Source organism: Nicotiana tabacum, chromosome 15 (genome assembly GCF_000715075.1).
Source record: "Nicotiana tabacum cultivar K326 chromosome 15, ASM71507v2, whole genome shotgun sequence".
Taxonomy (NCBI): domain Eukaryota; kingdom Viridiplantae; phylum Streptophyta; class Magnoliopsida; order Solanales; family Solanaceae; genus Nicotiana; species Nicotiana tabacum.
Window position 1 is genome coordinate 86,109,282 of NC_134094.1, and position 23,038 is coordinate 86,132,319.

General features: G+C 40.9%; 1 protein-coding gene, 1 long non-coding RNA gene and 1 pseudogene across 5 annotated transcripts; 1 reads left to right on the top strand and 2 right to left on the bottom strand.

Annotated features, from left to right (window-relative positions):
- Positions 1-10,899: 10,899 nt before the first annotated feature.
- Positions 10,900-12,279, bottom strand: LOC107785055 (uncharacterized). Of its 2 annotated transcripts, none has more exons than XR_012699345.1 (3): positions 12,123-12,279; positions 11,375-11,487; positions 10,900-11,270 (listed from the first exon to the last, which is right to left on the bottom strand). It is a non-coding gene; the product is annotated as an uncharacterized LOC107785055 (long non-coding RNA). The 2 variants fall into 2 exon arrangements; XR_012699346.1 differs by having other exon boundaries at positions 11,375-11,484; positions 12,123-12,278.
- Positions 12,280-12,709: 430 nt separating this feature from the next.
- On the top strand, positions 12,710-16,907 carry LOC107785056 (protein WHAT'S THIS FACTOR 9, mitochondrial). Of its 3 annotated transcripts, XR_001647805.2 has the most exons (3): positions 12,710-13,068; positions 14,332-16,357; positions 16,476-16,907. XR_001647805.2 is itself a non-coding variant. In XM_016606277.2 (2 exons), exon 2 carries the CDS (start codon positions 14,708-14,710, stop codon positions 15,950-15,952), a length of 1,245 nt encoding a protein of 414 aa, XP_016461763.1. In that variant the 5' UTR covers positions 12,710-13,068; positions 14,332-14,707; the 3' UTR covers positions 15,953-16,907. The 3 variants fall into 3 exon arrangements, 2 of the variants coding, with proteins under 2 accessions (XP_016461763.1, XP_075087068.1); XM_016606277.2 differs by having other exon boundaries at positions 14,332-16,907; XM_075230967.1 differs by having other exon boundaries at positions 12,710-12,925; positions 14,332-16,907.
- Positions 16,908-17,911: 1,004 nt separating this feature from the next.
- Positions 17,912-21,684, bottom strand: LOC107785057 (leucine-rich repeat receptor-like tyrosine-protein kinase PXC3; annotated as a pseudogene).
- Between the last annotated feature and the right edge of the window lie 1,354 nt (positions 21,685-23,038).

Sequence of the window (23,038 nt, forward strand, 5' to 3'; positions counted from 1 at the left end):
TGTTCGATACTTCTCTTTCTTTCATCAAAACATGTCTAACATGCCTTCTGAGTCTAGTGAGGAAAGTGATGCGATCCATTTGGCTATGGTGTTTCTTCCTTACGAGGAAAATGTTCTTGTTGTCGTTGATGATGGAAGTTTCCCGTTGGTGGAGGAGATAGTTCCTCGCAACCCTGATACTAGGTTTGACTTCTCCAATTTATTCGATGCTGACACTGGAGCCTTTCGGTCAGTGATGACAGAGAAGGAATTGGGAGAACCTAAGGCTAAGTCCGGCCTTCTCGATCACGTCAAATTGATCTCGTCCGGATGGGATACGGTGCAGGTCCACCGTCCAGGCTACGCGCCTTCTACGCCTATCCCTTCTAAGTCAGCGAAACTCTCCCTCTTCTTTCGTTGGTAGAGGAGTTCTGTCGTTATTACCCCGTTTGCCCAGCTCAGCTTGCACCATACTTTTATAAGATTATAAGTATGCTAACCAAATTTTTCGAGCTAACCGAGGTCGACCTGACTCTTAGGTATTTAATACATATGTACGCTCCCAGCTTTTATAGGGGGACGATGTTGAACCTTCGCCACCGAGGAGGCAAGTGCCTGGTAGTGAAGATGGATGACAAAGCTAACCGCCCATTCTAGTTCAACTTCTTCTTCACTAGAACCGAGGACGTGGCGGCCAACGTCGATGGTTTTTCTGAGGCTTGGAATTGTACTCGTAAGTACCTAATTTCCTTGTATGTAGGTATCTAATTTTTCTCCCTTGCTTGGGGCTTTGACCTCTTTTCTTTTTCTCATGCAACCAAGACCTTACCTCTTCCTTTGGTCGAAGACATTTCTGACTGGGTTGGTCAGCTCCTCCCTCACATTGTAGGGATCTGTGAGTGGTCCGGTTTCTTCAAGAAGTTTGGGCATGCTCTCCCTTCGACTGGTAAGTTCCTTTTATTACCGGTGTCTTGGTTCTTTTTCTTTTGGTTTATTTTTGTTGACCTTTCCCTTTCCTTGTGTTTTTTCTAGCTTCGGCCAGGGGATCTTTGAGGAGGTCGAAAGCTCCCGCACCCGCATTTCGAAAGAGAAAAGCCCCTACGTCCTCGGCTCCCTCCCCTTCTTCAAGTACGGTTGCTTCTGTTCGTGCCCCAGTTCTTTCATCGACGGTGGATGCTTCTGTTTGTGCCCTGGTACCTCCTCCGACGGCGGCTATTTTCGAGTCTGTCCCTTCTTCGTCCGTGAAAACCTCGGCTCCTCAGTTGTTCCCTCTTATCGATGAGGATGAGGAGCCTTTGCCTGGTGATGGGGATTTAATGCCTCATATGAGGAGGGCAGTAGACGTCATGAGGGAGAGGTCGGCGGCCACCGATGTGGGAGACTGTAGATTTGTCCTTCAGGAGACAGCCATAATGCATATCAGGGAGAACCCAAAGGCTAGTCTCGAGACAATTTGCTTGTAGGTTACAAGTGTACAACCTAAGGGGGTTGCGGTCGAAGGCATGGCAGGTGATGGCCCCACACTTCCAAGACGTGAAGAGGCCTCATCTTCCGGCGTTGCAGTGGATGTACCTTCTTCGACTGATGATAGAAGTAAGATTGTTGCTGAGGAGGATGTTGGATCTGATTCCGACATGGATGCATATGAGTTGAGGATGATCGACGAGGGGCTTACTCAACTTGAAGTAAGGTTGGAGGGGGGGGTTCGAGGACGATTACGATCCCGATGGACCGTAATCTTCTTGTGAATACTGAGCAGATTATCCCCTCCCTTGTCCCTCTCAGTTCTGAAGTTGAGGGCATGACCCTCAAGGATATGAACGATAGCGACCTGTCAAATAACATTGCTGGCCATGCCCTTCGGGTAAATACATTCGTTGTTAGTTGTTTTTCCTTTGGTTTTGTTTTTTCACAGTCTCTAACTTCTTTTATTCATTTTGTAGACGTTCGTCTTAGAAATTAGGAGTGCTCGTAGGGAGCAAAGGCGTAAAGACATCTATGTGAAGTTAAAGGATAAGTACTTTAGAGTTCTTGAGAAGTACCGAGAGCTTTGGCGTCAGCTTCGTGAGGGAGGCAATCTGTGCCAATTGAGGGAGGATTTGAAGGCCAGGGACGAGGAGCTGGTGCGGATGGTGGGGAAGTGCAGCGTCCTGGAGGGGACGTTTAGGAGCAAGGAAGAAGAGCTTGAACTCATCAAGGGGGTCGAAGACTAATGTAGCAATCCCCAAGCTCAGGTGGTTGTGCTATCTGCCCAGCTTGAGGAGTGCCAATTCAGGGCAGAGGCTCTAAGTGGCGAGGTCGCCGAGAAGGCAGAGAATTTAGAGAAGGCAGAGTCCGCTCGGTCGGAGGCTTTAAGGAAGGCGGATTCTCTTGAGGTGGTGATCTTGACTCTACGTTCTGAGTGATCAAATGACTTAGAAATGACAAAGCTTAAAGAAGAGCGGCCCGATGAGAGAATTGGAGAATTGGAGAGAGAGACTTCTGGCCTCTACGATCGAGTTGCTGCTCTTGAGGCTGAGAAGGCCCGATTACTGGTGAAACCGTCCTCTTCCCGTACTTCATATTTTTTTATGTTCCTCAGGAGTTGTATGAGGAGTGGATTCATGCCGAGGCCCAGTTAGATGTGTTTCGGGACTTACATGCGCCGGGATCTATTTTTGAGGTTGCCCTTAAGGATGCTAGTGTTAAGGCTCGAGAAGCTCAAGTCGCTTGTGGGTATGATCCCTCTACGCTTGAGGCCGGTGAGGACGAGGGGGACGAGGGTATGGACCGGCTCGAGGAGAATGCCCGGTATGATGCTACATATCCTGAGGGCGAAGGTGATGACGGCAAGGGTGTTGATGGTCAAGGTGGCGGTGCTGTTGAGGGCCAAGTCGGCGGGGATGTTGAAGGCCGTGATGGTGGTGGCCAGTAGTTTTCTTTATTTTTGATTTTTTGTATGGTTTGTTTGTCGCCGTCTTCACGAGCCTATTGTAAATAGTTTTTAAGTATATTAAATATTAGAGTTGTTCCTTGCATCTTCTTTTCTTCCTGCGGTTTATTTTATGTACTTGTGTATATTTTTGTTTCTTTGTTGGCATACGGCCGAGAGCCAATAGATGTTTGTTTGAGCGAGGTCGAACATAACTTTTCATTGAATCGCGGCCGAGGGACAGTAGGTATTTTTCGAGCAGGGTCGAACATGAATTTTCATTGAATCGTGGTCGAGGGACGATAAGTGCTTGTTTGAGCGAGGTCAAACATAACTTTTCATTGAATCGCGGCCGAGGGCCGGTAGTTGTTTGTTCGAGTAGGGTCGAACATGACTTTTAATTGAATCGCGCAAGAGGACCGATAGGTGTTTGTTCGGGCGGGGTCAAACATGACTTTTCATTGAATTGCGACCAAGGGCCGGTAGGTGTTTGTTCAAGCGGGGTCGAACATAACCTTTCGTTATATCGCGGTTGAGGGCCGGTAGGTGTTTTTTTGAGCGGTCTCGAATCTTTCATTAAATCACGGCCAAGGGTTGGTAGGTGTTTGTTCGAGCGGGTCAAACATAACCTTTCATTAAATCGCGGTCGAGGGCCGGTAGTTATTTGTTCGAGCGGGGTCGAACATAACCTTTCATTAAATCGCGTCTGAGGGCTGGTAGGTGTTTATTTGATCGTAATCGAGCATAACCTTAATGAGAAAGAGGTGTGTTGATAAGTGTAAATTTTATTGCTTTGACATTATTGCATAATTAGAGAAATTTACAGATTTTTGGGTGTTGATTGGCGTTCCAGTCCCAGTCCCAGTTTATCTTGTCCCTTCATTGGTTGATCTAGAGAAATTTGAGAGGTCGAGCGATGAAATAGTAACCACGGCCCTACCTTCGCATACTTTGACTCAAAGCACTCCCTTCGCCGCCTCATTAAAAACCTCTTTGAGAAAACCCAAATGGGACAAAACTCAAAGGAGGGAAAAAAGAGTAAGGCTTGGGGCACTTTTTCTCTCAGAATTTGAAGTATTTGAGGTGGCTGATATTCTAATTATTTGGTAGTAGCTTTACTTCCATTGTATTTAATTGGAACGAACCCTTGTTTGCTTCGGTTGTGATTTTATACGGACCATCCCAATTTGTTCTCGGCTTGCCTTCCCTATGATCTTTGCTTGCTTGAGTTTTAGCTTTCAGTACGTAGTCCCCGACGTTGAGCGACTTGACCTTTGCATTCGTGTTGTAATAGCATTTTGCTTGTTGTTTTTGGGTGACCATTCTTATGTTGGCCATATCTCTTCGTTCGTCGACTTCGCCGAGCTCCTACCTTCTGCTCTCGTCGAGACTTGTGCCACTCTCATAGGAGTACCTTAGGATAGGTTCTCCGACCTCGACTGGTATTATTGACTCGGTCCCGTAGACCAAAGAGTAGGCCATCTCTCTTGTGCTCATTTTCAGAGTTGTTCGATAGGCTCATAATACTTCTAGTAGTATTTCCGGCCACAGTCCCTTTGCGTCTTTGAGCTTCTTCTTCATGATGTTTAGTATTGACTTGTTGGAGGACTCTTCTTTCCCATTACCTGCAGGGTGATATGGGGTCGAGAGTATCCTCTTGATATGTCGTTTCTCAAAGAATTCAGCGGTTTTCTTTCCTGTGAACTGGGGTCCATTGTCACGACTGATTTCTTTGGGAAGGACGAACCGGCATATGATGTTTCTCCATATAAAGGTGATTACCTCTTGTTTCGGTATTTGGGAGAATGCTCCTACTTCCACCCACTTAGAGAAATAGTTAGTTAAAACCAAAAGGAATCGTACATTACCTCGCCCTACTGGGAGGGGGCCCACGATGTCCATTTCCCATTTGATGAATGACCAAAGGGATGTGACCGAGTGGAGATGTTCGCCTACTTGGTAAATCATTGGGGCGTACTTTTGGCACTGCTCGCATCTCCTTACGAAGTCTGCGACATCCTTTTTCATGGTGGGCCAGTAATATCCTGCCCTTATGAGGCATCTGACCAGTGCCCCGTTGCCGGAGTGAGCCCTGCAATGGCCTTCATGGACTTTTTGAAGGACGCGCTAAGTTTGGTTCGGGCCCAAGCACTTCACCAGAGGGCCGCCGTAAGTCCTCTTGTATAGATCGCTGTGGAGGATATTGTATCTAGACGCTTGTATTCTTAGTTTCTTTACCTTTGTTTTGTCGCCAGGGAGTGTGTCGTCCTGCAAGTATGCGACAATACGATTACGTCTGTCCCAAAGTTAATTTTATGGTTCTTACCTCGACTTGATCTAGTGATGAGTTGAGGAGATGGACCACGTTTTTGTCTCCGGTCATGATGCTTTTGGTAGCTGCCTCGGCATTCTGTGCTCGTACGATTTGATCGAGTTGATATTCGTCGAACTCAGGCAGTAGTTTACAGATTTCGGTCTGGTATTTTTGCAATCTTTGTTCTTTGATTTGGAAAGTCCATGTGACTTGGTTGACTATGAGCTAGGAGTCACAGCACAGTTTCAACCGTTTCGCACCATATTTGAGTGCTAGCCTTAAACATGCAATTACGACCTCATACTTGGTTTCATTGTTAGTCATATCCAGGCACCTTATGGACTGGCGAATCACTTCACCTGTTGGGACCTCGAGTACGAGTCCTAGTCTGGACCCTAACGTATTGGATGCGCCATCGGTGTATAGGACCCAGAGGTCTTGTGTTTGGAGAGAATTTTGGACGGCTTCCGTTTCGATTTCAGGCATTATTTTTTCGTTGAAGTCGGCGAGCACTTGTGACTTTATCGCTGTTCGTGGCTGGTACGTGATATCATGCTCACTTAGCTTGATGGCCCATTTGGCCAGCCTTCCTGACAGCTCGGGTTTATGCAAAATGCTCCTTAGGGGGAAGGTTGTGACGACCGAGATGGGGTGACATTGAAAATATGGTCTAAGCTTCCGTGAAGCTACGACCATGGCCAGAGCCAATTTTTCGAGGTATGGGTACCTCGTCTCGGCATCGATGAGTGTTTTGCTAATGTAATAGATGGGAGATTGCGTACCTTTGTTTTCGTGGATCAAGTATGCGCTTACTGCTACTTCGGATACGGCTAGATAGACGAGGAGCTGCTCTCCAGGTTCGAGTTTCGAAAGCAAGGGCGATGATGAAAGGTATGCCTTTAGTTCTTGTAGAGGCTGGATGCACTCGGAAGTCCATTCGAGGTCGTTGTATTTCTTGAGTACGCCAAAGAATTTATGGCACATATTCGATGACCGCGATATGAACCTTGATGGGGCGGCGATGCGACCAGTCAATCTCTGGGCTTATTCTTTGGTGGTCAAGAGTTATGGTATCCCCTCGGTAGCTTTAATTTGGTCGGGGTTGACCTCGATCCCTCGCTGCGATACCAGGAAACCCAAGAATTTTCCCGAGGCTACGCCAAACACGCATTTCTCTGGGTTCAGCTTCATTCCATATCTTTTGAATATGTCGAAAGTTTCTTTCAAATGATCGATGTGATCCTCTTCCCTTTTGGATTTTACCAGCACATTGTCTATGTATACCTCCATGGTTTTGCCGAGCTGGTCTTTGAACATCCTCGTTACCAATCTTTGATACGTAGCCCCCGCTTTCTTTAGCCCAAACGGCATGACCCTTTAACAATACGTTCCTTGGTGGGTGATGAATGTGGTCTTTTCCTGATCTTCTTCTTCCATCAGGATCTGGTTATGACCCGAGTAAGCATCCAAAAAACTTAATAATTCGTGCCCGGTCGTTGCGTCGATGAGTTGGTCGATATGAGGTAACGAGAATGAATCCTTCGGACATGCTTTGTTCAGATCTGTCAAGTCCACGCACATCCGCTATTTCCCATTTTGCTTTTTGACCATTACTACAATGGCGATCCACTTGGGGTACTTAGACTCCCTGATGGAGTCGTTCTCTAACAGTTTTTCCACCTCCCCGCGCACTGCGTTATTAATTGTGGAGTTAAATTTATGCCTGACCTGTCTCACTAGGGGTGGAGTGGATCGGCGTTTAATTTGTGCGTAGCGATTTCCTTTGGGATGCCTGGCATATCTGCATGGCTGAAAGCAAATAAATCTGCGTTAGCTAGTAAGAATTAACTGAATTTACCTGGATCCTGAAGTTTGCAACCGATATAGGCCTTCTTGCTATGGTCTTTGGGGTCCAATTGAACGGGGTCGAGGTCTTCTATGGTCGATCTTGTAGCCTCGACCATGTAGGGTCTTTGATGTCGTCCCTGGTCTTATCGTGCTCCGGCCTCGACCCTGCTGATTGCTATTCCTCTTTTTCTTTGTTGGGTGGCCATGTTGTCTAAGGCAATGCGGTAGCATTCCCGGGATATGCGTTGTTCTCCGCGTATACTGAATATTACCCATGGGGTTGGGAATTTAATTACTTGGTATAAGCTGGAGGAGACGACTCTCATGGGATGTATCCGTGGTAGACCCACTATGGCATTGTATGCGGTGGCCTGGTCCATGATGTGGAATGTTGTATCTAGAGTTACGTCGTTGGCCAAGACGGGGAGCGTAATTTCCCCGGATGTTCGCTCAACTGCATTGCTAATATCGGTTAATATGATGCAATGCGACACTATCTTATCCTCGAGCCTTATTTGGGTAGGGACTCGGGGATGGATAATACATGCACCGCTTCCATCATCCACCATGATGCGTTTGACATCGATATCTAAAATGCGTAAAGTAATAACAAGGGCATCATTATAAGGGAAAGTCAAGCTGTCGGCATCTGACTCGTCGAAGATGATACTCTCTTCGAGTCCGTAATACCGTTCGCGGGTGAGACCACTTGAGTTTGTGAGTGGTGGTGAACTTCACGCCATTGACAGAGGCATCGTCGCTGCCGCCGATGATCATATTGATGGTACGATCTGGTGATGGTGGCTTTGGCGGGCCATGATGTTCACGTCCTTTGGCGAAGTTGGTCCTCCCCTTCTTGCTTAACAATTCTTTGAGGTGCCCTTGTCATAACATGTTTATGACTTCCTGTCTAAGGGTGATGCAATCTTTGATTTTGTGCCCGCGTTCCTGGTGGAGCTCATAGAGGGCGTCAGACTTCCTAGTGTTCGGGTCTGATCTCATCTTTGGCGGCCACTTTACTTTCAGTTCGAGTTTCTCCAGAGCATAGACGATCTATGTAGGTGACACACAAAAATTGTGAGTAGATAATAAGCGAGGCATACCTCTTTTGTTCTGATGAGTTCTCGTCCTTGGCCTGGGCGGGCCTTCTTCGTAGCAGAGGGAGGGTGCAGCGGTCGTCCTAATATATGGTTAATGTCGTTCCCTATTAGGTCACGGAATTGGATGATCTCTTCTGGTGCGGTCCTTTTGATCTTTTCTAGATTCAGCTTGTACTGAGGTTAGTCGGTGAGTCGGCCCGTTGAGTTCGTCCTTATCTGCTCGGACCTCGGCGCAATAAGCATTATGGATTTCGTCCCAAATAGTTGGAGGATACTTTATCAATCAGCTCAACAGTTTTCTAGTTGCTCTTGAACCATCTCTGCTCAGCCCGTTCTAAAAGGCTGCGATTGCCATCCCTTTGGATATATTTGGCAGAGTCATCCTTACTCAGTTGAACTGGGCGAGGAAGTCCCTTAGTCCCTCACCCAAGGATTGCCTGATAGCAAATATGTCGTTTACTCTTGCCTCGGCCTTCTTAGCTCTAGCATTGGTGGTTACGAACTTATCGGCCATTTCTTTGAAAGTTTCTATGGAGTAGGCTGGTAGCTGCAAATACCATGTTAATGCCCCTCATGTGAGGGTTTCGCCAAACTTCTTCAGCAGAATGGAGGAGACTTTTTCTTTGGCGAGGTCGTTGCCTTTCACGGCGGTGACGTAGTGAATCACGTGATCTTCCGGATCAGTCATTCCTTCGTATATCTTTAGGTAGGGTAGCATTTTGAAGGTCTTCGGTATGGCGTGCAGGGCTGCGCCATCGCTGTACGGTTGTTCTTTGAACCTACCGGCGTCCCTTTTTGGTAGAAGCTTAGGAGCGCCTGGTATCTTATCAATTCGGTCTTGGTGTTCTTTCATCTGGTCTCGAAGAGCCTTGTTTTCATTCTCCATTTCTTCCATTCTTTTTAGAATAGCAGCGAGTGCGTTATCACCTGCACTATCAGTAACATTGTAATTTATAACTGTCGTTGGAGGGAGGGGTTGGTTGTACTGCTCGTCTGTTTGGTGCATCGTGCAAGTCCTTGCGGTTTCTGCAGTCGTGCCTAGAGCGGGTTTGTTGAGGACGCTTGTTAGAGTGTCAGTTAGCCATGCTTCGAGGAGTTTTTTCACAGCAGAGGGTGTCCCTTCCTCTGTAGACGTGGAGGCCCATTTACCACTGGGTTTTGTTATGCTGCAGTGTGGAGGCGGTGACCGTTCTTGCCTAGGGGACACACTGAGCGTCGTATTCTCGCGTATTGTCTCACAGCTTTCGTTGATGACATTTATGAGGTTAGTTGGGAAGTCACTTGTTATTCTCGTCCTTTCTCCTTGGTTACCTGCCATGTAAGATTTTGTGTACACAAAGAAAGGAGATCTTGGGATTTTTTTTTATGTTAGTGACCTGTGTTATTTATAGATCTGGAGAAAACTAAAAATTTAACTAAGCAATTCCCACAAACGACGCCAAATTATTTGACCAAAAAATATAGATCTTGGTTCAAATAATTAAATTTATGTAAATAAGGGTTAATCTTAGATAACAATAATATCCTTAGATGAGGTTTTTAAAGAAGCAATAAATATCGTGTGGGTCTGGATAGACAGTGACAATAACATATAATAAATGTTCTAGAAATCATGAGCAATAATGTAGCATTCAATAATAATGAACAACAATAAATGATATTTAAGTAAATAGGAGGGATGATTCACCCAATAAAGGATGGAATAAGTGGATCTTCTTTTTGACAAAGAAGAGTGATAGACAATTCTTTGAATATTCGAATTATTTTTGGATCGGTTGAAAAAGCATAAACAAGAATCTTAGTGAAAAGCTGATGTTTGTATCTTAACAAATGAGATCTGATATTCTTTCTCAAGTCAAAGTATGTGCTTTTACAAATGAGTTTCACATGCCCCTATCATTGTCTCTTCTTCTCTTTATATGAGACATGTTCCTAAAAAACCCTAATAGTACAAGTGCAGAAAATATCCACTAGAATATTTTCTTTAATATCCTATTTTGAAAACTAGTCATTACAGCTTTGTCAACGGTACTCGACCTCGACCCCGTCCCTTGTTGACACCTCGACTACGGCTCTCGTTGACTCTTCGATCACAGACTTTGCTGCTTCTTGGGCCATCTTGACAAACGACGACTTGGGAACTCTTCCCTTAGTATTATCTTGGCTTAAATATTCTAAAGAAAGATTTTGGCCCATACATTTATAAAGAAGATAATTGCAAGTTGTAGGTAATGGTGTATATATTCCTTTGGAGATACTTGTATATATAGATTCTTGAATTTGCATTTGCCTAAAGTTGAATGATCTTCCATCAGATGTATTGGTATGAAAATAGCAGTAGTTTTTCTCAGTTTGCCGTGCCAAATATTGTGATTTGGACTAGCTAGTTCTTTTGCCGTAGATGCTGGTTTGTTTAGTAATTTTACTCCAACTGTAAAAGATTCATAATTTGTTCTGCTTAATCGCTAGTCGATTCTTGTTTTATGTGCTAATCTCTCGGGTAGATGAAGATCTAACAGTCAACAGTTTCAGCTTGGACTTCTTTTCGCTTGAGCAATGTATATATTTTTTATAGCTACGCATAGGTTAGAAGGATGTTTTTGTCTTGAACTCAACCACTAAGCTACTACTCGAGTATGATTGAGGAAGCAGGCGAACAAAAACCTTTAATAAAGATTGTAATATATCAAGATATATACTGACGCTAAGTTGAGCAGAGAGCCAAAAAGTTTTAATAGAAAAAGCCAAAACATAAGCAATTACTCATATTAGCCCAGCAGATGATGTTTGTACCCATGGGAAACAAACTGAAGAAACATTATTACAATCCAACGATGACAATTTTTTATCTTAATGGGAAACGGCAAAGAAGTAGAAATTCGGCAGCAGATCATATCCTGGCTCAGACTAGAAAACTGGTACGATTCGAAACAAATGTAGCAGAACAAAGACATGGGGTTAAATGAACTTTAATTTCTGAGTCAAGACTTGACAATATAATTTTGGCGTCTGATGGGGTTCATAACCACCGGAGGACCAGCTGTACGAGGCCACGCCTGGAATTTTTTGTCCGTCTCTTTCCACCATTCATCGGTAGCAACTGTCTTTGGAGTAGTACCTGTTTTAAATTAAATGCCACAAGTGACTTTAAGCAGAAAAGAAGAACAAAATATCTATAGTGTATGTCTCAATCCAAAGCTAAACAGAGGAATAGAAACTTGCCTCCAAACAACTTATGGTCAGAAGTAGCAGTGTCACAAACGTATGCAAATGCAAATGATGCAACCACAGAACCAACAATGTACTTCAGTGCCATTGTCAAACTCCAACAACTGCTACATAACCAAAAAACCAATAAGACAAAGTTTCACCGCTTAATAAGGTAAAATTAATTTTGTTTTAAACATATATACAATTTTGAATACCATTAACATTTTTAGATTTTCTAAAAATCCCCTTATCAAAATCCTAGCTCCGCCATTGGCTAGGTATAATTGGGGACTATAGTATAGATCCTTTATAAATCTATTTTGCACCATTTATTTAAGACCAAAAATGAACTTTAAGCAGCTTTAGCAAATTAAACACAGTACTAATAAGATCTACAACACATCATGAAGAAACGAGTACAAAGTAGCCATAACTAACGTTGTGAAAAGCTGTGGCTGATGGAGTTTTTGCACAATTTGAGCTCAACCGAACCAGGGATTATAGATATGTATGTGAAAATTTATTAAAATTTTGACAATTATTAAACCCAAACCTATAATTTCAAAAATATAATGAGTTTAGTGCTAAGAATATTAAAGGTTAAACTCGTCAAGTAAATCGCCCTCGCTGAAAAGAAGCAAATAACTTGCATGCCAACTATTCATATTTCCTCAAATGAACATCCTGCTCTTATGTTTCCATGCATATATAGTAGTAACATATAGATAACAGAAGAAGGAGGGGTTAAGGGGCAACTTACTGCGATGAAGTGATTAATCAGAATAGAGGAGAAGTCCCAACAATAATGATCTTCTTCTTCGTTGAATATGGTGAAACTTTTGAGAAGTAGTTGCACGGCGGACACTGGAAACGTTCAACGTCGTTGAGCTATTTTCTGCGCTATTTTCGCTATGGACTTGAAATTCAGTTTGGGCCTAGAAGTCAAAGGATAATTTTGAATGGGCCTTCAAAAGAAACTTAACGTAATCCCAAAAACTTGTTGCAACAACGACAATAACCTAGTAGAATCTTAATATTGGGGTATGAAGAGGGTAGAATATATACTGACCTTGGTTAGAGAGGCTGTTTCCGGGATGATATCCTCGGCTCAAAGATAGTAGATCCGTCACAATAACAGAAACTAGAAAAAAAAAAAAAAACTACTTCCTCTTTGGGATTATTTCAACGAGGATATTTTGATACAAATAGAGGACGAAGTTTACTTTTACTAGTCGATACAAGTAGATTATATATATGTATTATACATATTATATATGCATAATACATGTATCATATATTCGTGACTATTTTAATTTATGTGATTTGGTGGATAACTATTTAGGTTAATTCTTTTTTCAAGAATAACCCATCGTTTTCTGAAGAGTAATAACTTGCGAGGCGAGTTATGGACGATTTCCAATTTTATTTAAAACGTTTCGTGCAAACTTTTTTAATTGGAAAATGCTGAGCTTTTTCTAAAAATTATCAAAACATCTCTTCCCCCTTGTGGAAGTTGTGATTTTTCCTCTTCCATTTTTCTTTTTCTAGACTGAAGTAGAAAAGGTAAATTTTGGGGATAAATAATAACTCTAAATTTGTTTATCTGTTGAGCTTTTGTGGTTTTTCCTCTTCCATTTTTCTTTTCTCCCATTCGCAGCCCATCCCGTTCCGTTCTTCAGCTTTGCCTCGAATTCCGCCGGTGTCCGGTAAGTACTATTAGGGATTATACGTATAGACGAAGTTGATGATTCTTGCATAAAGTTAGTGTCTTTTAGCTTATACTGCTGGTTTTGGATTGTTTCCTGACTTTTCGTGAACTGGATTTTTGTTTCTTAGTAAAATAAGAATTTGAACACTGGAAAATTTTAGAATATGGACTACACTTTATGCTATGCAAGGGTAAATGTCGTTTTGTAAAGTTTGTGTCTTTTAATTGGTTTTGGATTGTTTCTTGGATTTTATGTACTGGGTTTCTGTTTCTTAGTTGTTGGCTTTTGAACATTGAAATTGTGTGGTATTATACTGGAAAATTCTTAGAATATGGTCTACAGCTTGTACTATGCAACGGTAAATTTTGTTTCGTGCAGTTTGTGTCTTGTAATGATTTTCAGCTCCCACTGATAGTTTTGGATTGTTTTTTACTTTTTGTGAACTGGGTTTTTGTTTCTTAGTAGAATAAGCATTTAAACATTGAGAGTTTTGTGATATTATTATACTGGAAAATTCTTAGAATATGGACTACAGATTATGCTATGCAATGGCATATCTTGTTTCATAGCTTCCATTGATGGTTTTGGGTTGTCTCCCGATTTTTCTGTACTGGGTTTCTGATAGCAGTTGGCATTTGAAATTGAAAGAATGTATTACAATAGTTGAAAGTTCTTTGTATATGGCTACAACGTATGTCATGCTCCATTAGTTGTTGTTTCTTAGAGTTTGTATCTTTTAATTGGTTTTGAGCTTCTTTGACGGTGTTGGTTTGTTTCGTCTTTCTACAATTACTTCGAACCTTGATTTTCCCTGCATCTGATGGAAGAATAATTGCAAGAACTCTATTTCGCAACAACAGCAATAACCAGTTTTGCTTCTTTGGATTGTGAAGTATTAGAAGAAAATAGATTACCAATAAATATCAACATATAATAAAATTTCTTTCTTACTTGACCTTTGTTTCCTATAAATTATCAGCTCTTCACTTCCATGTGTGTTTCCCTCTTATATTTCTTAATTGGTGCTCTAAAAATGTCTTGTTTTCTTACATCCCAAACCAGCACTTTTTATTTGCCATTAGCTCTTTTTTGGGCTTATATGTGGTCATCTTCATAAAACAGTCATTTGTTACGGGGACACCGTGAATGAACTCTATTTCTGGTCAATTGGCGCTTCAAACATGTTTAAATACTGCTTCCTTCTATATGCGTAGAGGTTATTCCTTCAAACAATAGCCTTATGTTGGATAATATGTTCAGGTTCTTTTGCCTTCCAGTGAATATATGTGCGGGTTATTCAGCCATTGCCATTGTTTCAAATTTATCATCAAGAAGGATAGGTGCAAAAAGGCGAGGCAGCCAGTATAGCATAGTGGCCTCCAGGAGTCCAGGTGACCAGTTAAGTATATTAGCCAGCTGTCACTTGAGAGTGTTAGCTTGCCACAGGAAGTACGATGATTGCTGCTTTTCAGCTCCATTAAACTGCATATTCTTCTTAGCTGGCTCAGAGCACGGGCCAGCGATAGCTAGTATATATAACTCGGTGTGTTTTTATTTTCAATTGAATATCAACCTGCTGCCTCTCCCAAGACCTGAAAAGCCACAGTCAAACCGCACAGAAACAATAAAGAAGGTGATGGCGATGGTCGTCAGGAGAAGCAGGAGCTCTGTATGTCTCTCGCACGAAGTCCTCTCTTCCAGGAACTCACTTCCCTGCTCATACACCCAGAGGCAGACCTATGTAGATGTGTACATGAAATGGAAGAAAGACTCATTTTTTGACTCCATTGATACCATTCACAGATCAGTTCAACTCAAGCCTTTAATTGCTCTCAAGAACTGCATAGTCTCCTCTTCACCTGATGATTATTGCGTCCCCATTTCTGCAATTTCAAAGAAAGACTTGGAGTTAGGAATACCCATTAAGGTTGCCAGGTTCTTGAGGTTGTACCCATCTGTTTTTGAGGAATTTACTGGCCCTAAATACAATTTGCCTTGGTTTAAGCTGACCCAGAGGGCTGTTGAGCTTGATAGACAGGAGAAAGAGGTGTATGTAAAATTTAAAGATGATATCGTTTCGAGGCTGAAGAAGTTGATACTGATGAGTGGCAGGGAAAAGATGCTTCCTTTAAAGGTAATTCAGGGTCTGCAATGGTATTTGGGTTTACCCGACGAATTCTTGAGTAACCCAGAAGACAATCTTGATAAGTGTTTCAGACTTGTGGAAATGGAAGATGGATTGAAAGGGCTAGCTGTTAATGTCGATGGAAGTGAGAGTTTTTTATCGATGATGCAGAGGAATGCAATGAGTAGAGGAATGTATAGTGGTGTGGAGGGTGAGGTACTAGAATTTCCATTGTTTCCGTCAAAGGGATTGAGACTTAAAAGGAAGATTGCAGACTGGTTTGATGAGTTTCAGAGGCTTCCGTATGTTTCACCCTATGAGGATTATTCTGGTTTGGATCCAAACAGCGATATAGCGGAAAAACGAGTGGTGGGTGTGCTTCACGAGTTGCTTAGTTTGTTTGTTGAGCATGCTGCAGAAAGGAAGAAGCTGTTGTGTCTTAGAAAACACTTAGGGTTGCCACAAAAAGTTCACAAGGCGTTTGAGAGGCATCCTTATATCTTCTATTTGTCATTGAATAATAAGACTTGCACTGCAATACTGAAAGAAGCTTACTGTGATAGAGGGGCTATAGCGCAACATCCTTTAGCAAAAGTGAGGAAAAAATACATCAGTTTGATGAAGGAGTCAGAGGGTATGCTGAAACGTAAAAGGTTAAACAATAGACCACATGATCAGGGTAACATGAATATAAAGGATTTGGATTATACAGATGATGAGGAAGTGAAACTGCAACGGAGTAGCGCTGCTCTTTGAGGTTTGCAGCTAAAACAATTTTTTTTTTTTGAGAATGGTAACATAGCTAAAACAAGGTCTTGGATCTAAAGTGATGATAAATGGGAAGGAGAGGGGCAATGAAAGAAGAACTGTTTTAAGTAGACGGCTGGGAAATTTTTTCTTAATCTGGAACAGCTTCCGAGGTGGGATAAAGGCTTTTTGGGCGGAAAGGTGGACATAGCGCGTGGATTCTGCACTTCTCTCATTTGTTAATGGTGATTCCAGTATGATGGCACTGACCACAGAACATGCAAAGGACACATAGCATGATGTATTATCAATGGAGCCTCAAGTCTTAACCAAGAGTACACGATTTGCTTGCGAGATACATTGTTAGATGGTTGATGCGCTCTATCTCTATATCTGAAAGGCACAACGCTACATGTATGAAGTGATGTTGGATAGTTATTGAGCTCACTGTATCTCATTGTTTTCTCATACATCTAATTTAATTTTTTTTTGTTTCCTTTGTTTTATGCTTTCTTTTGTTGTTTCTTCTTAGGTGACTTCCCACCTGACAATGGCCTGCTTCCTGCACGGTTATGAAAATATTGAAGTGGGAGTATTTCAACTATGTCATCAAGTCTGAGCTTTAAACACATGGAACTAATAAGTATTTGCTCATGCTTTTGCGTTCAATTCAAAGATCCAATGCTTTGTTTGGCCTGTGAGACCTCAACATTATTTGATTTTGCGATATTATTCTGAAGCATGCCTGACAATCACTTGTGGATTTATCAGTTACATATGCTTATCCTACTTATACAAGGTTTCGGCAGTGCTCTCTTTCCCTAGAAGTTCATTTGGCGAGCATAAGTCGAGAAAACAAAGGCCTGACTAGTTGTACCGTCAAGGTTGTGGCCACCATTAAAAAGCAACTATTGATACGTCTACTTAGGAAGGCCAATTCCAACAATTAAAGCATTTTCTTGATGATTTTGCTCACTAGAACAACTAATTACCCTGCTTGCTAGAAGAAATTCAGATAGTCGAGTGTCTTGACTTTGTGGAAAGATCCTTTGAAACAGGTCTCGATTGGAAAAAAAAAAAAGCAGCTCTGGACCCCAGAATTCTTCTCAATTGTGTCAAGATGCAGAATGTTTTTCAATTTTAAAAAAACCAATGTAAATGCTTGTTCTAACAAATGAGAAACCAGACCTACTAGAAAGGGACTAATCCAAGCACTAAGCTTGAAAAGACGGGATACAATACTCCTTTCGTTTCGATTTATGTGAACACATTTGACTGAACATGGAGTTTAAGAAAAGAGAGAAAACTTTTGAACTTGTGGTGTAAAATGAGTCACGTATATTTTGCGGGGCTATAAATCATTGCATAAAGGTAAATTGTTTCCAAATAAGAAAAAGAGTCATTCTTTTTTGCACGGACTAAAAAGAAAATATGTTCACATAAATTGAAACGGATGGAATATTATTTATTGCAAAGTACTTGTCTTTTAATTACTTTTCTCTAACACAACGTGTTATAACTTCCAATTTGATTTGCATTGTCTGTTTTTTCAAATGCATAGCTCTTCAGTTAAGTGTACACAATTCCCTGATTCTAGAGCTAGGATCTTTTGGTACTTGAGATAATCTTTTGAGATGATAATGAAATCCACCCCTCCCTCTTTTCCAGCTGACACTCTTCTTGATTCTCTGTATACAATTTAGACGGTACACTTTTAGCTGAAGTCCATCCATTTCAGATTAAGATTTCCTGGAGAAAAAATTCATACATCTCCAAATACGATGAATGCGGAAATGGTTTTTTTAACAATTGAACAGCTTGTGTACCAGCATCATCCTCATAGCAAGAAATAGCAGACTTAACTTGAGATAGCAGTATACTAAAACATCTAAAGAGGCCAGACGGACTGTTGTTTCCATAGTCGATAGACGATAATACACCAGAAGCAGCAGCAGGATGAAAAAGATATTCAAAAAGAAAATTTGATATGCCACACCTCCATTTACATATGCTGCAGAAAAAGAACTCTATATGATTAGAGACCTAGTACAAAATGGTACATATCACAACCATATCAAGGACTGTTTCTGGCTTTTACCCTCCCCATCTAAACTCTCCTTGTTCTCTCTAATGTCATATCAAAATTACAATGGCAACCCCAGCCAATATACAGAGTTTTAACTATTTTGTCCTGTGGGCAAAGAACAGTGAATTTCATATAATTTTGCAGGGTTTCCTGATCTGAAGGTCTGAGATTAAAGAGACTTTTGGATTCAACTTTGTGTAACCTCTTGAAGCATCTCTACCACCACCTTCATTCTTGGTCGTTTTGCTGGAGTGGTGTCGGTGCACATTAATGCGACCTTTAGAGCTGCAAGCATTTCTTTCCTCCAAGCAAAAGAATTGGTGCTAAGCCTTGCGTCGAGTATCTGCTCTGGTGTTTCTCCTCTTGCAGATGCACCGTGAACCCACCTGACCAAATCAACTCCTTCACCAAAAGCTTCATCAACGGGTAATCGAGATGTAAGGATCTCGAGCAAAACAACCCCATAGCTATAGACATTTCCGGGAGCTGTTACTTGCATTGTATAGGCATACTCTGTTGAAGAAAAGGAATTAGTCAAGACACCATAAGTATAACTTCCAGAAAAATAAAATAAAAATAAAAGTTATTAGCTAAGTCTTTCGAGCCATAGAATACCTGGAGGAATGTATCCAAATGAGCCAGCAACAGCACTGATACTTGCAGTCCCTCTAGACGGATCAAGAAGTCGGGATATTTCAACTTCACCAACCAAAGGCCTGAAATTAGAATCAAGAAACACATTCCCTGAAGAAATATCAAGATGGATTATGGCCACGTGATGAAGGAACGCTAACCCTTCTGCAACTCCAATGGCAATGGAAAGTCTCGTCGGCCAGTCAGGTTCATATTCAGGTTTCTGGCTAGACTCATGAAGAAACTGAGCCAATGTCCCATTGGCATAATATTGATGTAAGAGTAGAACGACGTCTTCATAGATTGCAAACCCGATAGGCCTAGTCAGATTATCATGACAGAGTTTACTTAGCTTTTCAAGCTCTCTGATCATTTTGTTCTGGTGATGAATTATAGTTTTGTCCATTGACTTTAAACTCTTAACCGACAAAATCATCCCAGAAGGCATGTCTGCTCTATACACATTGCTGAAAGTGCCCGTGCTAATCTTATTTGAATCTTTCCTGACTGCTTTTACAACTGCATCAAAATCTATTGCTTGCTTGAGATTCTCAATGAAAACATTCCCTGCTACGATCACCGGTTTGCTACAAACTTCATCAGTGGTATTTCCAGCTTCCTTGGTGGTTTCCTCTTGTTTCTCCCTCATCATGAATAGTAAAACAACCAACGTCACGGATACAAAAATTGCCAAACCAGAACCAACAACAGCCAAAATGAGCCGGTAGGAAACTCGGTGATGGTAACCATTGTGCTCATAACCATATATATTTCCACAATCACTACTCAAAGGCTCACCACAGAGCCCTTTGTTTCCAAGAAAGCTTGAATTTAGGCTCTTCTCAAATGGTGCAAAAGTAGGTATAGGGCCTGTGAATTGATTGTTTGAAAAGTTAACCTCTATCAAACTCAGCATGCCCTTCAACTCCAATGGAATATTCCCTGAGAGCTGATTATTAGATACATCTAAGGAAACCACCTTGTCAAGTTTTCCAAGATCCTTGGGCAACCGGCCGTGGAGATGATTATGACTCAAATTCAATGAGATTTGTAAGTTCTTCATATGACCAATCTCAGTAGGGATGCTTCCAGTAAGATAATTACTCCCCATTTGCAACTCAAGCAATTTTACGCAGTTCCCAATCTCACGAGGTATTTCCCCTTTCAATGAGTTCTGTCCCAACAGCAAGAACTGTAACTTGGATGTGTTGCATATATCTCCCGGTATGGTTCCATTGAATTTGTTGTTACTTAAGTCAAGCTTGTTGAGATTCTTGCACCTAAGAACTGATGTTGGAATCTCTCCAAACAAGTTATTTCCAGAAACAATCAACTCCTGCAGATTGTTGAGCTGGCCAAACTCAGGAGGAATAGTTCCAGAAAATCCATTCGAAGCTAAATTAAGAAGAGTGAGATTAACACAGTGCGCGAATTCTGAGACAATCTCTCCAGAGAGAGTGTTATTATCTGCTAAAAATAAGTAAGACTAGTGATATTTCCAATTGCTTTAGGGATGCCACCTATGAGCTTGTTATTCCCAATTCTAATGTTTGAAAGGCCTGTGCAATTCCCAATTAAGTCAGGAATAATGCCAGTCAATTTATTATTAGTCAGGATCAGAAATTCAAGCTTCTCCATAGCAAAAATACTCTCAGGAATTGTCCCTTCAAACTGATTTGAATGAAGATTCAACAACAAGAGCTCTGAGTGTAATCCTAAATTAACTGGAATATCACCACTAAACTCATTCTCATAAGCAGCAAACACTCTAAGATTGGTCAAATTCCCAACCCACATTGGAATAGAACCATTCAATTTGTTAGTAAATATTTGGAAATATTGCAAATTCTCTAGCCCTTGAAGCTCATCAGGTATTGAACCAGTGAGCAAGTTGTTTGAAAGGTTCAATGCTCTAAGGTTCTTGAGCCTACCAAATTCAGCAGGAATATAGTTTCCAAACATATTAAAAGACAAATCAAGAAACTGAAGTTGAGACAAATTCCCAAATGCTGATGGAATTAAGCCATGGAAATTGTTGTTAGAAAGGTCCAGCCACTTCAATGCTTTAAGCTCAGATATTAGAGTCACATTACCTTGTAACCGAAAACCAGAAAGATTCAGCCTTTCCACCATAGAATTGTTTGAGCTGCAACTAATGCCATGCCAAGAGCAGAAATTAGAGGTGTTCAGATCCCACACAGATATTGCTAGCTCTTTACCAATTGCTTCTACAATGGCCTTTTCAAGAAGAACCTGGGAATTACCAAGTTGAGAACTTAACAATAAACCAACTAACAAAGCAGTGAACAACCTCAAAGTTTCCATTTTTGGGTTGTTTTTCAAGAAAACGCTCTCTTTAATTTCTTCCCCAAATAGAAATGGAACAATCAAGAATCCATTAGGAAGAAAATGCTAGAACCCAATCATAAAAGCTAAATAAACATAAAAGGGAAGTCTTTTTGAGACAATTAGGGGAGAAAAAAAGAAAAAATATTCAAACTAGAGAAAGTGATTGTTTTGAAGGAATTGAGCCGTTTCAGGAATCTTGAAATGGAACAGAACAATAAAGCTGTAAGCTTTAATATTTATTCAGAAAGAAAATGTAGCAACAAAGAAGTGAATGAACCCCATGTGGAAAAGAAAAAACAAACAGAACAGACTAATTCAGAAGAAGAAATAAGTTGCTGAAACAAACTTTAATTAAGGTAGCAGAGAAGGGAAAAAGAAAAGATACAGTTTTAAGGACAAAAAATAGGAAAAAGGGAAAAGGGGTACAAAACAACATTGATTTAGGCAACTGGTTACATGGGCCAGGTGTGGTGTTTTTTTGCTAATGTCCTAGTCCTTCCTATAGAAAGAAAGTGTGTTGGGAGTTTCTGAAAAGAGAGAAAGAGACTTTGAGTTTAGTGAGAGAGAGAGAATCTATTGCAAGTGATATGACTATTTGAGTACTCAACTCAAACTGACAGTGTCACGAGAAATGAGCAGTGTGCGTGAATGAAACTGTGTATCAATAATCTCAGACTGCAGCGACTGCTACTTCCTATTACTTCCAATAGAATGTTTAAAATCTCATCTTTTTTTTCTTTAAGGTACATATACTTGTAATCAAATGAATCGTGTCTTTTCAAAATAATTATCATAAGATTAATATAATCTCCTTCTAAAAGTTAATAATTCATTTATTCACTTTATATTGCACTCTTTCTTGTGTATGCCGTCCCCAAAGAAAAAAGAATTAGTACATCTATTTAATATTTGAGAATATTTGGGATGGGCCAGGTCCGCCCTAGGTGTGCACCGGTCGTCTCGTTCCTTATGGTGGCGATGCGCTCCTTGCCTTAATTGGCTGGGTCGTGCCTCTGGCGCTTTTACTTTGAAGAAATTAGAGCGTCCAACGCGTTTTCCTAGCCGAAGGTCTTTTGGAAACAATTTCTCTGTCTCAACAAGATAGGGTAAGGTTGCGCGCACACTATCCTCTCCAAACCTCACTATATAGAATTATACTAGGTTTATTATTGATGTTGTTGTAATGACATGCTCTTATAGCCATAAACAGGGGCGGATTTAGGGGCGGAAGGAGGTTCATCCGAACCACTTTCGCCGGAAGATTATACTGTATATATAAGGCAAAATCTATTTTGTTTCTCTATATATTATATTTTGAATCCCCTTGACACAACCTAAAAGCATAGCTCAGTGGTCAAGGGGTTCAAAACCTTTGTGAGGTTGTTGGTTCTATTTCATAGCCACAGTCTCTTTTAATTTTTTAACTTTTTTCTTTTCATAGCAAAAATTCTAAAAAAATATCATGGCGTATTTAAGAATACAAGTTCGTTCAATAAACACTTACTAACACTTGATATTTATATAAAACCAAGCATTTTAACTTTAAAGTGAGAATATATCACTTAAATAATGGTTAAGTGAGTGCATATAATGAGTTTGTACTAATATCGAGTGCAATTAAACTTTTATCAATTTAAAAGATACTTTTAATTGGTGCCATAATTCTTTAACACTATTGCTCAATCATAAACCATAGTACAGAATGAAAAACATGAACAATATTGATAGAGGGAAAATATAAAACTTTCTTGGAGCTAATGTGTTTAAATTGGAGTGGAAGAAGCACAAGATTTGTCGAGGAAATTTGCTACATATGGTATAGAAATAATTGTAAAAATCGAAGAAGATGAAGAACAAAGGGAGTATCCTAAAGTAGAATATCATACATATGCCTAGGATTCCGTCCCATGTGAGATATGTCATTTTGGTCTTCTGCCCTGTCATTCTCTGATATGACATAACCAGCAAGAGAAAGGGAAAGTGGGTGGGGAAAGTTAAAATTAAAATAATCATCTTTTATAAGTATT

What these genes read in the sequence shown, in the direction of transcription:
- LOC107785056 (XM_016606277.2), top strand. Translation starts at nt 14,708, where the DNA reads ATGGCGATGGTCGTCAGGAGAAGCAGGAGCTCTGTATGTCTCTCGCAC.